The 14,663-nt window shown below is 35.3% G+C and overlaps 1 protein-coding gene across 9 annotated transcripts in view; it reads right to left on the bottom strand.

The window, feature by feature from the left end:
- Nucleotides 1-673: 673 nt before the first annotated feature.
- The window catches only part of LOC113232407 (reticulocalbin-2), a 28,363-nt gene continuing 14,373 nt past the window's right edge, over nucleotides 674-14,663 (bottom strand). For 3 of the 9 annotated variants that reach the window (XM_026467118.1, XM_026467162.1, XM_026467171.1), the window contains 5 exons: nucleotides 14,513-14,590; nucleotides 10,683-10,803; nucleotides 2,898-3,021; nucleotides 1,836-2,013; nucleotides 676-1,063 (listed from right to left, as the gene is read on the bottom strand). In XM_026467118.1, the coding sequence (XP_026322903.1) occupies nucleotides 1,851-2,013; nucleotides 2,898-3,021; nucleotides 10,683-10,803; nucleotides 14,513-14,590 (486 nt within the window). In that variant the 3' untranslated portion in view covers nucleotides 676-1,063; nucleotides 1,836-1,850. Of the gene's footprint in view, nucleotides 1,064-1,835; nucleotides 2,014-2,897; nucleotides 3,022-10,682; nucleotides 10,804-14,512; nucleotides 14,591-14,663 lie in introns of all 9 variants that reach the window. The other 6 variants (XM_026467180.1, XM_026467188.1, XM_026467136.1 and 3 more) reach the window with 5 other exon arrangements.

Raw genomic sequence — 14,663 nt, 5'->3', positions numbered from 1 at the left:
ACCTATGCTCTAGCGAAATTCGATGTAGAATGATTTCTAGGGTTTTCACCTCCATTGTTTTATAGTGACCTCAATTGCAATGTTTTCCCTCGAAATTCGATTAAGCTATTGATAATATTAATCTTGAAGTCACGTCTATTTTTAATTTTGTACAATAGAAGTTTCACCTACAAATATCATAAAGATTACCCGGAATTAATTATTTATAAAACTGTGTCAACCCTAACGAATTATTGATTTGAAGGGAGAGATTGCAAACATTCGAGTTCGAGAAGTAATTCAAGTTCAGAATAGGAAATAAATTCTGGATGAGATATGTACTAAATAAATATAAAATAAAATTTTACATTTTTTTTCATCTACCTTAATCATACTTATCAATAGGTACTCTTATAAACCTTTAGTAGCAGTAGAGCCCCTTGTGAAAGAGTGCGTCCAGGGAAGTGCTGCCACCTTACCTATTTCTACCGCCAAGCAGTAATGTCAGCATTACTGTGTTCCAGTTTTGAAGGGTAAGGGTGCTGGTGAAATTACAGGCACATGGGACTTGTCGACTTATTTCTCAAGGTGACGGGCGCAGTGGAAGTGCCAATCAGATCTTTGCGATTTAAAGCTCTGAGTGGCACTGCAACTGATACGGACAGGCGTGTAGCTTATTATAGCATCAGGCGCACAAAAAAACCTTTTTAATAATTAGCTAAGTAAGTATTACTTCTACGTAACTCAATTGCCTACTTACCTATTTAAGTTCCAATTAGGCGAGCAGGCCCTGGAGAGGGCAAGCATAAATAATTTGCATTGAAAAAATGTTCTTTTCCTATGTCATCATTGATTGCCTAGCAACATTTTATTATTAAACATTCTACGTCCAATTTGGATAGAGTATAGTATAAACACCTCACTACGCAGTAAGTCGACAAAGCGTTATGCAACAATGGAGCAGCAAAAATCGATCGTCGATATTAAGTGGCGTGTGTGTAAAGAGACTTTAGATTAAGGTAACAAAAGCTATTTCATCACGAGTGGGAAGCGCCTGTTCTGATTATGGCCTCTTGTATGACTGCTGAGGACAATAAGACGTTTATTAAAATCGTTTAACAAAACCTTTAAGCGTGTTTAGGGTGAGAAGTCTATGCTCTCGTTAATGCGTGAAGTCGTTATAAACATGAAGTTGATTACAATATCACGTACCATCGACTATACATATAACCAGAAATAGAGACGAAATAAGGGCCATCCATTTCTGGCAACTCAACAGGCAAATGGGCCTTATGTCAATATCAACCCTCGTTTGCAATTAAATCTCAAATGAGAAAGCTGAAATAGTACAGCGCCAATAACTGACCTGTGTGTGCGTCTCTGTATATTTCAAAAATATTCTGTATTTATTGTAATAAAGATAATATCTGTGACAATGCCGTCCTGTTCCATTAAGTGGTGTGGGGAAAAAGAGCAAAACATCTAATTACAAAACAAACGGAATCAAATTTCATCGGTAATTAAGTATTAAATATGTAATTTTTTAATTTTCGTCCATTATAGCAAAGCTCAAGTTAAAATGGTAGATTTGAAGTGAAACAATTGACGACACCCGTCAATTGTTTCGAATTAGGGCTGGCCAATGGGAGCGCAGTTGTCACCGTAATAATTTGGCAGAATAGTTTTCAAACAAATTAAATGCCATTTCGTCACTATTTCTGGTTACATACTTGAAGTTACGCACTAACTGCATACATGCAGCCAATCTGTTAGCAGCCTTATAATTTGGTTGACTATGAAACTAAATATCCTGATCTGAATTTAAATTAAATGAATGAGTTAGCAAACACGCTTACTTGTAAGTCCTTACTCTAAAGTTCGTCGTCGAAATGCTGCCCCAGCAGGTCGGGGTCTGCGGCCTCGCTGCCGACGAACACGTCGTGGTGCTCCAGGATCTCGTCAAAAGACAGCAGGTCGTCGTGGTCGTCGTCCGCCGCCGCGAACAAGTGATGCACTTCGTCCTCAGCTATCTCACTGAAATTTTAATTATAAAAAAATGGACCCCAAAACTTCGTGGAATTACATCTGTTTGCCAAGTTTTATTGAAATAGGTTACCGGAAAGTGCGCGAAACCTAGTTTGCCACCCATGGAGAGGGAATATTTTCTTGAAATTCAAATGGGACCATTACTGAGGTACCCTTTTTTCAACAACAAAAGAATCATCAGGAATCGGTTAATAAACGCCAGAGTAATCGGGTAAAATACACACACAAAAAAAAAACACACAAAAAAAAAACAGCAGAATTGAGAACCTCCTCCTTTTTTTGAGGTCGGTTAAAAACTATAGCAAAAATTAGATATACTAATTATTTGTTTTATTGAATTAACAATTATGTAATTAATTTAGTTTTTAAATGAATTGAATTGTATTTAGTTTTTGAATGGATAATAATTGATGTTTTTATTGATTGTCATGGTTTTTTTTGGGGAACAGCAATAGCCCCGGTAAGGTGAGGTGGTTGGTTCGAGTCCAGCCGGATCGAAGAAATTTTTGTTTGTGTTTGTTTATGTCAATAATAACAACAAACTTGATATACTAAAATTGTTTAAGCTCATAACAAACCATGTAAAGTATATTACTAATTCCGATGCGCATATTTATTTCAATAATCAGTAATTTTATTGCATTCCACAACGCACAAAGATGAAAACTTATAGCTATGAGAACCAATTGTGGACAGCAATTTTAGTAGCGAGAATTGTTTTAATAGCAGTAGAGACCGGGATGGTAACCGTTTGGCGCCGGAAGAAGTTGAACCAATACTTCGCAAGTGACGCTAGCGCTACCTGAGACTTCGCGCCCTTGAGCTACGCACACCCTGCACCACAGGTAAAGCACGGCACTTTTTTAACTTACTCGTTGTTCGGAATTATCCAGTTCCTGATCTCTACGACGTCAAGTTTCCCATCCTTGTTCGCGTCGAGTTCCGTCTCGAAGCGCTCGCGCTCTGTCAACAGCCAATCGCGATCTTGGTGCAGCGCTGAAAGAACCATGAAATTCCAAAATTCGTGCTTTAGATATTTATTTATTTATTTAATCAGGCTCTCACATCAATGAGTACACTATAACAGGTATATAGAGTAGACACTATGGTTTTAAACTAAGTGTCCCATTACTTAAAGAAGGGCACAGCATGCACTAAAACAAATACAATAATATTTGGTTAGACCAGAGGTTCCTAGACTTTTTTCTCAGACCACTTTCAAAATTTAGCTGGTTCGGGTGGACCCCCTGCAGCTAGCTAAATTTCTACCATACTCCCAAAACTCGACAAAAAATGTGAAGATTAGATCTAACTATGGAAATTTGCAACGCAAATTGCTGAGTTCCAAACACAAATTAATAGTTTTCGAAAAAAAGTGAGAATTTAATTGATTGTGCTGTGAGTGGATATCAAAAAAGTAAAGGCACGTTGTACTGAACAGGGAATATGCAAGTTTTTACAAGTAACAGTCGCTGAGTTTCTTAAAATATTATCTGCCTGCATTGATTTAACTGCCTCCGTGGCCGAACGGTTACCATGCCGGACTGCCACGCAGAGGTCCCAGGTTCAATTCCCGGGTCGGGAGAAATAGTTGTATGGCCTACAATTATTTCTCTCGTGAGTTTGGGTGTAATTTGTGGTTGTCTATGTGTGTGTCCATGGCATCCGCGACACAGGGTTTCCCTAGTGCGGGGCTATGTTGAGTGTGTGCGTTATTTATTATTATTATTATTATTATTGATAGGTGAAGTCAAGCCAACATTTTAGCTCTTCATTATCGAAAGCAGATAAATTTTCGTGGACCCCCATTTTTTTGTCACGCCAACGTCGACCCCCGTCGAGTCTCTCGTGGACCCCGGGGTCCACCTGGACCACTTTGGGAACCAAGGGGTTAGACAAAAGTACAATCATTGTAAACTTAACTATAAACTTCTCACATCACAATAATTGATGAAAATTATTAGGAAGATTTTGTATTTATTTTTTGTAAATTTCACATAGTATTTATGTAAATAGTTTTTGAAGATATATATTGCTCCCCAAAATAAATTACTTTAAAAAAAAGCAAGGGTATTCAGGACGTCTGAGGGCGAGGGAATGACGAAATCAAAACAAACCAAGAAAAAAACAGCGATATAAACTTACTTTTAGATTAAATATTTTGTGTAAGCTTACTACTACCAATAAATTGAGTGTATAATTAATACATAAAATCAAATGCTTAACTCCTTTTTATGTGGTGTGAGGGAATGACTGTCAAAATTGTAAGTTTTAGAATTTTAAATGAAAAAAATTGAAACGTTTACAAAGCTGCAAGCTTTCAAAAACTTGTAAATACTTTTACCAAAGATAAAAAATGCGTTCACAAATCTAGTGAAGGTAAAAGGGTGCGGCAATGATTTTGGGGGCATTTTCATATTATTAATATTTTTATTTAAACAGAATAATAAATACGTTATGTAAGCACTATTAGCAATTGAATTATAATTTGCTATTAAATATTAATTTTACGGCAAGAATCAATTTTTTTTTAAACCTAAAGGACAAGAAATTCGTGATTTTGTAATTAACCGTATATTGTATAAGTGACATTTATTTATTATTTATTAAAAAAAAAATTTTTACAAAAAGAAAACTTATAAATTAAAACTTAGCGGTACAACAAAAAACTGAATAGGTTTATCCGTACATCGCGATTCATTGACGTGAGCTCGTAACAAAACTGGCTAACCCGTTTGCTTACGTACGCTTACCCACTACCATAAAAACAACCACTACTCGAGTAAAAGACCTGTGAACGACACTAGTAAGTTATAGCGAAACAGATAAATACCCTCGGAGTGTGTTACAATAAAAAAAAACCTCACGTATACAGGACGTTCAGAGTTTATTTAATAAATATGATTTAAGATTTGTTTTTATGCTGTTAGTTGTAAGGTTAACATTTATTTCTAGTGGTAGTCAATTAATTATTTTAGGTATCTGATAATCCAGTCGATTTTTATCGTATATATTATTATAACGAGGTATTATTACTAATTGATTGGTTACACTTCGAGTTTCCATTTTGTGACTGACTTTTTTCTTGCAAGTTTTTATTAAAAAATTGTTCTATAAGTAAGGTGTATTTAATTTTATTATGAATCGGTAAGATTTTGAAATATTCGAAGAGATCGTGATAATTACTTTTATGTATTAACTTTGTATGGAACTATTATCTTTATTATACGTAATTGAAGTTGATAAATTAAATTCCGCTTATTTTTACATGACCTACCATAGCTACTAAGGCCATAAGAAATTATGGATTCTCCTAAAGCCATATAAAGAGATAACAGAGTTTGGAATGGAATTTTATTTCGTATCAGAGAAAACTTGGCAAGTATTGCCCGCAGCTTATCGCATACGTGATTAACGTGATTCGTCCATTTGAATCTATTCAATTATAAGTCCGAGGTATCGCTGTGTTTTTACCACTTCAATCGCCTTGCATACACAGTCTGTTTGGTCTGTATGTAGGCAACCATGTTTTTACTCGAACTTATATACATCAATTTTGTTTTACTTGCATTAAGCACCAGACCGACATCGTGGGACCATTTTGTTAAATAAATAAATAAATAACGCACACATTCAACATAGCCCCGCACTAGGGAAACCCTGTGTCGCGGGTGCCATGGACACACACATATACAACCACAAATTACACCCAAACTCACGAGATAAATAAATGTAAGCCATACAAACATTTCTCCCGGCCCGGGAATCGAACCTGGGACCTCTGCGTGGCAGTCCGGCATGGTAACCGTTCGGCCACGGAGGCAGTTAGTTAACAACGTAAAGTCGTGTTGTAAGCAACGTAATGCATCGTTTATATTTATGGAAGCTGCAACCAGCGAACTGATATATCTCGCATTTATTTATAAGGTGGACAACATCATTGACATACGTCAGACAATGTAACGATCCCAAAACTGAACCTTGAGCCGTACCCTAAGTTACATTAATTTTGTCACTAAATTGATTGCTAACTTTGAAATATTTACATTTATTACTAATTTTATAATAAGGCTCAATTTACATTGCCGCACGTAATGGATACGAAATTTTGCAACGGATTTGTATATACTATAATGGACTTTATGTGAATTTGGTAGCTGCGAAAATTCCCGAGACTACGCGAGAATTCTTCGGAAGACGCGCAACCGCCGCGCGATTCAATGTGGCCTAAGCATTAATGTAAGGACAGTATAAGATACATGATACTTTTTAAGCGAACATTCCATTTTTAAAATACAAAAAAATTAATTATATTTATTATTTGTAACGTAAATTCAATTTAATTTAATTGTCAATTAAATTTAATTAACTTCGCTAATAATAATAATTTTCCGTTAATAAAATTAAATCTAAATGTTATGTAATGTAATAAGTATTGTTTATATAAAGAACCATTTTACTTTTTATTTATTTACCAAAATAGCGGCAGACGTTTTATTTATTAATTATATGTCTATGTTACATACTAATTAGTCATATGAGTTTCATTTAAATATGATTTTATTTCCAGCCTTCAACAGGCCTTTATGATATATTAAGAAACCTAACGAATTTATTTTATTCAAATTCGTAATTATCATAATTGAAGACGCTAAAGAATTACACAATTTCAACAATTATTACGTCATTGTTCTTTGAATACGATATTCTCATTCACTATTCACATTGTAGTAGCAGTAGAGCTCCTTGTGACAGAGTTCGTCTAGAGAAGTACTGCTACCTTATCTATTTCTGCTGCCAAGCAGTAATGTCAGCATTACAGTGTCTTGAAGGCTGCTGGTGAAATTACAGGCACATGAGACTCGTCAACTTATGCTCCAGGGTGACGGACGCAGTGGCAGTGCCCCTCAGATCTTTGCAATTTAAAGCTCTGAGTGGCACTGTAACTGTTATTAACAAGCGTGTGGCTTACCATCAGGCGCACGACTTGTTCGTCGCGTCACTTGACGTTATTTAAAAAAATCACACTGCGTTTACGTGATCATAGAAATAATCAAATAAAATCCAGGCGACGTAACGCTATACCGTACAATGACATATCCTGTACCAAAATTTAAATATAAATATGTAAATAAATATTGTTGCTTTTTGGGTCCACATCTATATAATAGAACAATCGATATACATTCAATAAACAAAAGAGAATGTACACAAAGAGTAGCAGAGTATATCCATAAAGTGACCTACGACGAAACCGAGTACTTATTAAGTTTTATACAGCAAGTAGTTTTTTTCCCCTTTTAACCAACACACACTCCCCCACACATTCAATCATCGCACACTACTCACAGGGAGGTCACTACTCACATCTAAAATTATAAGTATATTGTAAGGAACTTTAAATTTAAACTCAATGTCCCTAGACTTATTTTAGAAGACAATGTTATTTTTGAAATCAGTCATATGTGCTTGTATTCACGGAAGAGCGCTGATCTCTGAAATACAAATAATTAATTGTCTAGTTCAGATACAGAATGCAATATTGCAAGCTTAAGAGGGAGCAGAGGAAAAATTCCTATTCCTATTCTTCGATTTGATTATAGAGGGGTATATCCACTTTAAAGTTAAAAATAAAATATTGTATGAGCAACTACACGATATATTCAAGCATAGACATTAATCAGAAACATAAAACAATAAAGTTTCCTCGATAGATAAAAATCACGAAATTACCTCTAATTTTCAAATTTTTTCGATTTATCCTCGAAATGCTACAGGTTATTAGGACAAAAATTAGATAATTAATTATATTTATGCATGATCCACAACTGTCACTAAGGATATTTTTTTAATCCCTTTAGTTTCAGAGTTATTCCGCTAAAACGAATTTGGTACTTTTAATGCGCAAAATTCAACATCTCCTGTCGCATGTCACTCGAATTTTAGGCATATATTTGTTTCACAAATTTGGGCGGAGTCAACGTCAAAACTTTCTTGGCATGAGAGCTCTTAACACTGTCAATGAGAAATTTGTCTGTAAGTTTCTGAAATAAATACATTTATTATTATTATTATAATATTGTCTTGTATGAGTAACGGTACGAACGAGCACAGTGAAACGAAAAATCTTCTACTGGCCTAGTCGTAATCGAGTAGAAACATCTAGATTGTTCCCAGGGTCACTAACTACCAAAACATTCAACAAAGGTGCGTTGCAAATGGCGTCATGTGTATATTACAAAACTACACGATAATGAATGTGCATGTCGTTAGTACGTAGCTTTTTTCGTTTTTTTTTTAATATAGAACGAATCGTATAATATTATGAAAGCAAGTTCGGAAGGCCATGACACTTAAAACAATAGCTTTTTTTTTATTCAAAATGTATAGAGTTCGATTAATTACGGAACAAGAGGTGTTAATCTGCCAGTAAAATAAGAGTTAGTTAATGAGTTTGATTGTTTGCTCTGAAATTATTGCTTTTAAATATCATATCGAGATAATTCATAATGAATATAGAATTCATTTAATCGTATTTTTTGTCATTCGATTTTACATCACTAGATCTCTAGAAACGTCACCGTACCCATCCAACGTGAAATTAATTGGATGCTGATGTACAATAACGTGTCAACGAACATGTCCATAGTTGTGCAAAAATGGCACCTAATGATTTTTTCGTTGATTTTGAGTTCTAATTTTTTTTTATTCTTTATGAAACCCTGAATCGCGCATGGAGTTACATAGACAACCACATATTACATCCAAACTCACGAGATAAATAAATGTTGGTCATTTAAATATTTCTCCCGGCCCGGGAATCGAATCTGGGACCTCTGCGTAGCAATCCAGCGTGGTAACCGCTCGGCCACGGAGGCAGGAATGACGCATTGTTCTGATTTATTACTATAATTCCCCAATAACTACAAGCACAACAGTAAAAGTTTTAATTTTCAAGTTTGTTTCAAAAGTAAATTTTGAAACAAACTATCAAAAACCATTTTCGCAAAACCATAGATCTTATAATAGTTACCATGTAACAAATACATCACTCTCATGCAAAACCGAAAATACATACGCTATAATAGCGTACTAAATCTGACTAATGAAACCAGGCGGTCACTACGAGGAAAAAGGAACCTAAGCACGCGCTCAGAGAAGTGAAAATAACGTTGCCCGCCGTGTGCAGTCGCGCGGAACCGAATGCTGGGGTTGTACAAGAACTGTAATGTAAATGAAAGACTTGTTTGAGCGTTTACACAGTTGGCGGTACATTCTGCGGTAGGCAATCATCGCGGAACCTCGAGCGAATGACGGAGCCCTGGCAAAACTATGATCGTGTCAGTTGACACGTTATCGCTGTTCAGGATCCAATTATAACAACTTTTACGAAAAAATTAATTCACATACTACGGTTCAGAAGCATGTTCTATGTTGTATATGACGTAAATGATTCATGATCATTAGTGTTGCCATGGATTTGATGTTACTGTTTCGTATAAGAAATAATCAAGGGTTTAACAGCTCCCATCTACACATAGATGCCTCAGATTGTTACTTCTAATTCTAAAGTGCTATAATTTCGTGCGCCATGAATTTAAAACATGTTGTGGTATATCATCATATTCTCACACACTTACTGTCCTTTGTGTCGTAGCATTAACTCTGATAATCAACATTTACGTTATTTAAAAAACTGACAAATTAGGTTTTAACCCTACAATTGAGACTCTTAAAGCCCGATAAACAGATTCGAAGTCCGAAATTAAATGTGTATAAGCTGAAGTGTTAACTAACTCTTCTGTGATAGAATATAATCAATTCTTGGAAGATACAACTTCAAGTGACCACGACTGTACTTGACAGGACGTAGAAAAGACGTAAAGAATACAGACACATCGGCAAATCTAGGAAACAACGAGTATTTCCTGACGTTGTCAAGGATTTTGATGTTACACAAACACCACAAAACTAACACACACTTACAAAGTTTCGCGTGTAATAAAAAAATTAAAATATTCAAGATATTCTTTTTTAAACTGTTGATTACCCTATTAAAGTTAAAAAAAAATATCTATATAAATTTATAAAATTATTCCTTCATTTATTTATTTTTTAAATTATGAAAACGACCAAAAAAATAATTGGTGTGAAAAAAATAAAAAAACGTATTTTCAGTAATTGACAAAATGGTGCTTGACACCTAGATACTTTTGATGTGTGTACATCAGTTATTATTACGATAACTTATTCACCTTGGAATGACGCTCATCTCGATGTGTGTATTCGACTATAACTTGGAGCCAAGATTGCCTAATTTTTAACACCTTGTATAATGTAAATGTAATGATGTACCTGGCGGATTTTGACATAATTATGACATGCCAGTACTTTGGTATGATGTTGTAAAATTGACCTATAGTGATTGACCTATATACATAATATTTTAAATTATCCTACGATGCAGTAAAATTTCCGGAAATCCCGAATCCGAAAAAAGTAATAAATTAATAGTCGGTGGTTTTAACCACTCCATGTCATTCCTTGTATCTGTATGTATACATTTATCTACTCATTCAACACCCTATTCCGACCGTTGGTTATATAATAATATAATGGCCATTACAATTGTATATAAATGGTGTAGGTAGGCTTACCGCGCTCGCCGACGTACTCCTGGAAGTCGATCATTCCGTCACGATCGACGTCTTTCTCGCGCAGCGTCTGGTTCACCAGGAACCCGTGCATCTCGGGATGCTCCTCTGGGTTTGAGAACATCTGTACAGCAACAGTGTCATTTATAGAACGACCAGCTTTTTTCTTATTGTTTAGTTTCTTATTTTGTTAAGTTTTGAAAGTAATATTATTAAGCAGTAGCTTAACTGTGACGTTTTCAAGTGTAAATTTATTTTGCCTATGGAATAAATAATCTTTGACTTTGATTTTGATTCTAAATATTGAAAAGTTACTGGAAACTATTGAACTATTGTACAAAAACCACAAATAAAAACAAAAAGCAAACTAAGAATTTAATTATACGATATCAATCAATACAACAGCGGGGATGATGTGAACACAAAACACAGTAGGTATAAATTTAACAATATTTAATTTACGATCTGTAACAAACACCGTATGAAAAGGTAAGTTCAGTAAACTGTTCTTTATATCGATTTAAGTGGGTAGCACTAAAGTACTAAAATCTTATAAGTAACAGTGTTTATTATCAAATATTATACATATTTTGAATGTAGTAATACATTCAATTTTGCGTGTAGAATAGTTAACCAGTGAAATAAAGTGTACTAGTATCCCGTGTGCTAATAAGTGCTGTGTTTAATTGTCACCAAGGCGCCACTTGTTACGGCGAGTGTTTTTTTGTTTTGCTCCGGCTTTACTAAAAACTATTTTCACGTCTCGCCACTGATAAGTAAATTTTTTTTTTACTTTATTACCTTGTAATTACAGGCATACCGCTGCACTAAGTAGTTTCCTGAGGTAGCTGCGCGGTGCGGAAGGAGTGACTGTTTACGCTGCACACGGGATCATTTTAACAAGATTTTTCTGACGATATTCAATAGCAAGTCCATTGAAAAAAGTGCTTAAAATCTGTGATTTTGGTTTGTAGGGTAAAAAAAAAAGGGTTGCCAGTTTTCATAAAATTTTATATACCTAGTTATGTAGTCGTTTTCGATAGATTATGAAAGATAAAATTTTGCCAAAAATGGATGATATGTGAAAGTTACGACGTTCAAATGATTACCAATTGCGTTATTGCCTTCTTTATTCTTATTTTGACAGATGGCCTACTAATATAAATATTTATTCTTTTATTCAACAAGAATAGCCGGATTTGATTATCTATATTAAATCAAAATGAAAAACTTTAATATGTCTCGTTTTTGTATTTTTCATAAACATAGTTCTGAATATACTGTATGTGTGAACTTACAAAAATTGACAATTCAAATGAACGTGTGCTCAGTATTTGGATGAATAATGGTCGAGGATGGTTCAAATGAAAAAAAGTTCAGTTATTTATTCCCTAAGCGTGACCAATATACAATCGATAGTCGATAGAATATTTATCGACTGCAATCCCTAGCTGCACGCAAGCGTGCAACACTTTTGCGCAGTTGTCTATTCATTTCATCAATGAAATCATATCAATGAAATAGTTTTTTTCTTTGATAATTGAATAGACAAGAATAGAATATCGTCAGAAAAATCTTGTTGAAGTTATCCCGTGTGCAGCGCGACATAACTGTTACGTAACCTGTCACTCCTCCCGCACCGTGCAGCTTATATCAGGAATCGACTCAGTTAAGCGGTAGGCCTGTAGTAAAGTTCGTTTTTAATAAACACTTAATTTTTTTTATTTTTTATTTTGGGATCTGTACAGGAGCCACGGTCACCGCTGTGAATAGAAATCTTAACTAGCCTTGACTATGGGACCTGTAAAGAGCCTGAAACGTAGGTTAGTTTGAGAATAGCGATTAAAGACAGGTTTTGTGGTAATAAATCAACCGTTGCCCTACTTTTTATACGGCTTTTTTGTGGTGTAGAAAACCAATTATAGAACCAAGTTACTCGTGCGAATGTTATAATAAAACTTGCAATCGACTATTACATTTTGCGATAAATCGATAACAACGTGAGCATTTCAGTTTCAGTCTGTTATTTGAAACAGACGATATGAGCGCAAATATCAAGGTCATTTGGTCATTCACTTATTTGATTCAATATAATTATAGTTTTTTATATATAATTTTTTTTAATGAATCATGAGAGGCAGATTAAAAGAGTTCGCCCAGGGATGTACTGTTACCTTACCTATTTCTGCCGCCAAGCTAAGCCTGAATGTAAGCATTAATGCGTTGTGTTGGCGTGGACCCGCTGAACGTACCACAGTTGCGAATTTGTGGCCTAAAGGTGCTGGTAAAATTACAAACAAATAAGACTTGTCAACTTATGTCTCTGGGTGACGGGGGCAGTGGCAGTGTCTCTCAAATCTTATAATAATAACGCACACACTCATAACCCCGCACTAGGGAAACCCTGTACCGCGGGTGCCATGGACACACACATAAAGAACCACAAATGACACCCTAACTAACGAGAGATATAAAAGTAAGGCGTACGAATATTTTTCTCTCCGCCCGGGAATCGAACCCGAGACGTCGGCATGGCAGACTAGTTCAAGTAAAGTTATTACGTAGGACTTGTTCGTCCTGTCATTTGGTAATCTTTAAAAAAAGCGGGGTGGTAACAAGTGCAGTAAGGAGAGGAACGTGGATCGTTCTGCAACGAGATGGGCATAGACAACATCGTCTAAGCCGTGGTTCGTAGATGGTTAAGGCGAGTTACCGGGAAAATCTGTTTTGCTGGATATACAAACACCTTTTTTTTTTTTTTTTTTTTTTTAAATATACAATACACCTAAGCATATTGTCTAAAAAATGTGCTAATTCGTTACACGATAGCATCGAGTACATAACCAGAAATATAGACGAAATGTCATTTAATTTGTTTGAAAACTATTCTGCCATATCATTACTGTGACGACTGCGCTCCGATTGGCTAGCCCGAGTTCGAAACAATTGACGGGTGTCGTCAATGGGTATCGTCAACTGTGTCACTTCAAATCGACCAGTTAACTTGAACTTTGCTATAATGGACGAAAATTGAAAAATTACATATTTCATATTTAATTACCGATGAAATTTGATTCCGTTTGCTTTGTAATTAGATGTTTTGCTGTTTTTCCCCACACCGCCTAATTGAACAGGACGCCATTGTTAGAGATATTATCTTTATTACAATAAATACAGAATACATTTGGAATATACGGAGACGTACACACAGGTCAGCTGTTGGCGTTATCTATATTTCAGTGCAAGCGAGAGTTGATATGTATAAGTGATGTTTCACTGATGAGTTACCAGGTGTATATAACCCTTATTTCGTCTTTATTTCTGGTTATATAATCGATCCTCGATAGGATGTACTTCATTCGATCATATAAAATCCGGAAAACACGCTAAAATAAAACTCTAAAACGAAGTATTTAAGTATAAAATATCTACCTTATATACAGTATAACTTTTTTTTATGGAGATATTTAGATACTGCAGAGAACCTGCTAAGTTTTGGTTTTCAACTGAAGCTCTATAGTTATGTAATTCACATTTATCTCAAAATTTGTAAATTGCCTAGCGGTTTAACAACAAGCCGTGCCGCCCGCTGCCCCGTTAGTCGCCATCGGGCGCTTGTTGATGTCGGATCTTTGTGAAATTTCCTCCACCTGTTCTTATTTTATTCACATTTATTTTAAGTGCGCGGATGGCGCGACGCGAGTGGTGACAGCCACCTCACCTCCTAAAATCTAGGCTCACATTAAAAAACCTCGCCTTAACCGACACTTACAATGAAATATTAAGTGGTCTTGTGTGTATATGATATCAACAAAAATGAAAAGAAAAAAAACCTCAAACTCCTGGAAGTCGAGTGCCCCATCCTGATTCTTGTCAGCCATATTCCACATGGCTCGTTCTTCTCGCACCAACTGAAAAACAGTTACTTTATATATATATACATTTACTGTATATCGTTTACATACGATATACAGGGCGGAAAAA

This window comes from Hyposmocoma kahamanoa, unplaced genomic scaffold (genome assembly GCF_003589595.1).
Source record: "Hyposmocoma kahamanoa isolate Upper Pololo Valley unplaced genomic scaffold, ASM358959v1 102, whole genome shotgun sequence".
NCBI classification, from domain to species: Eukaryota; Metazoa; Arthropoda; class Insecta; order Lepidoptera; family Cosmopterigidae; genus Hyposmocoma; species Hyposmocoma kahamanoa.
The sequence above is the reverse complement of the archived record's forward strand: the minus strand, read 5'-3'. Positions and strand labels throughout refer to the sequence as shown.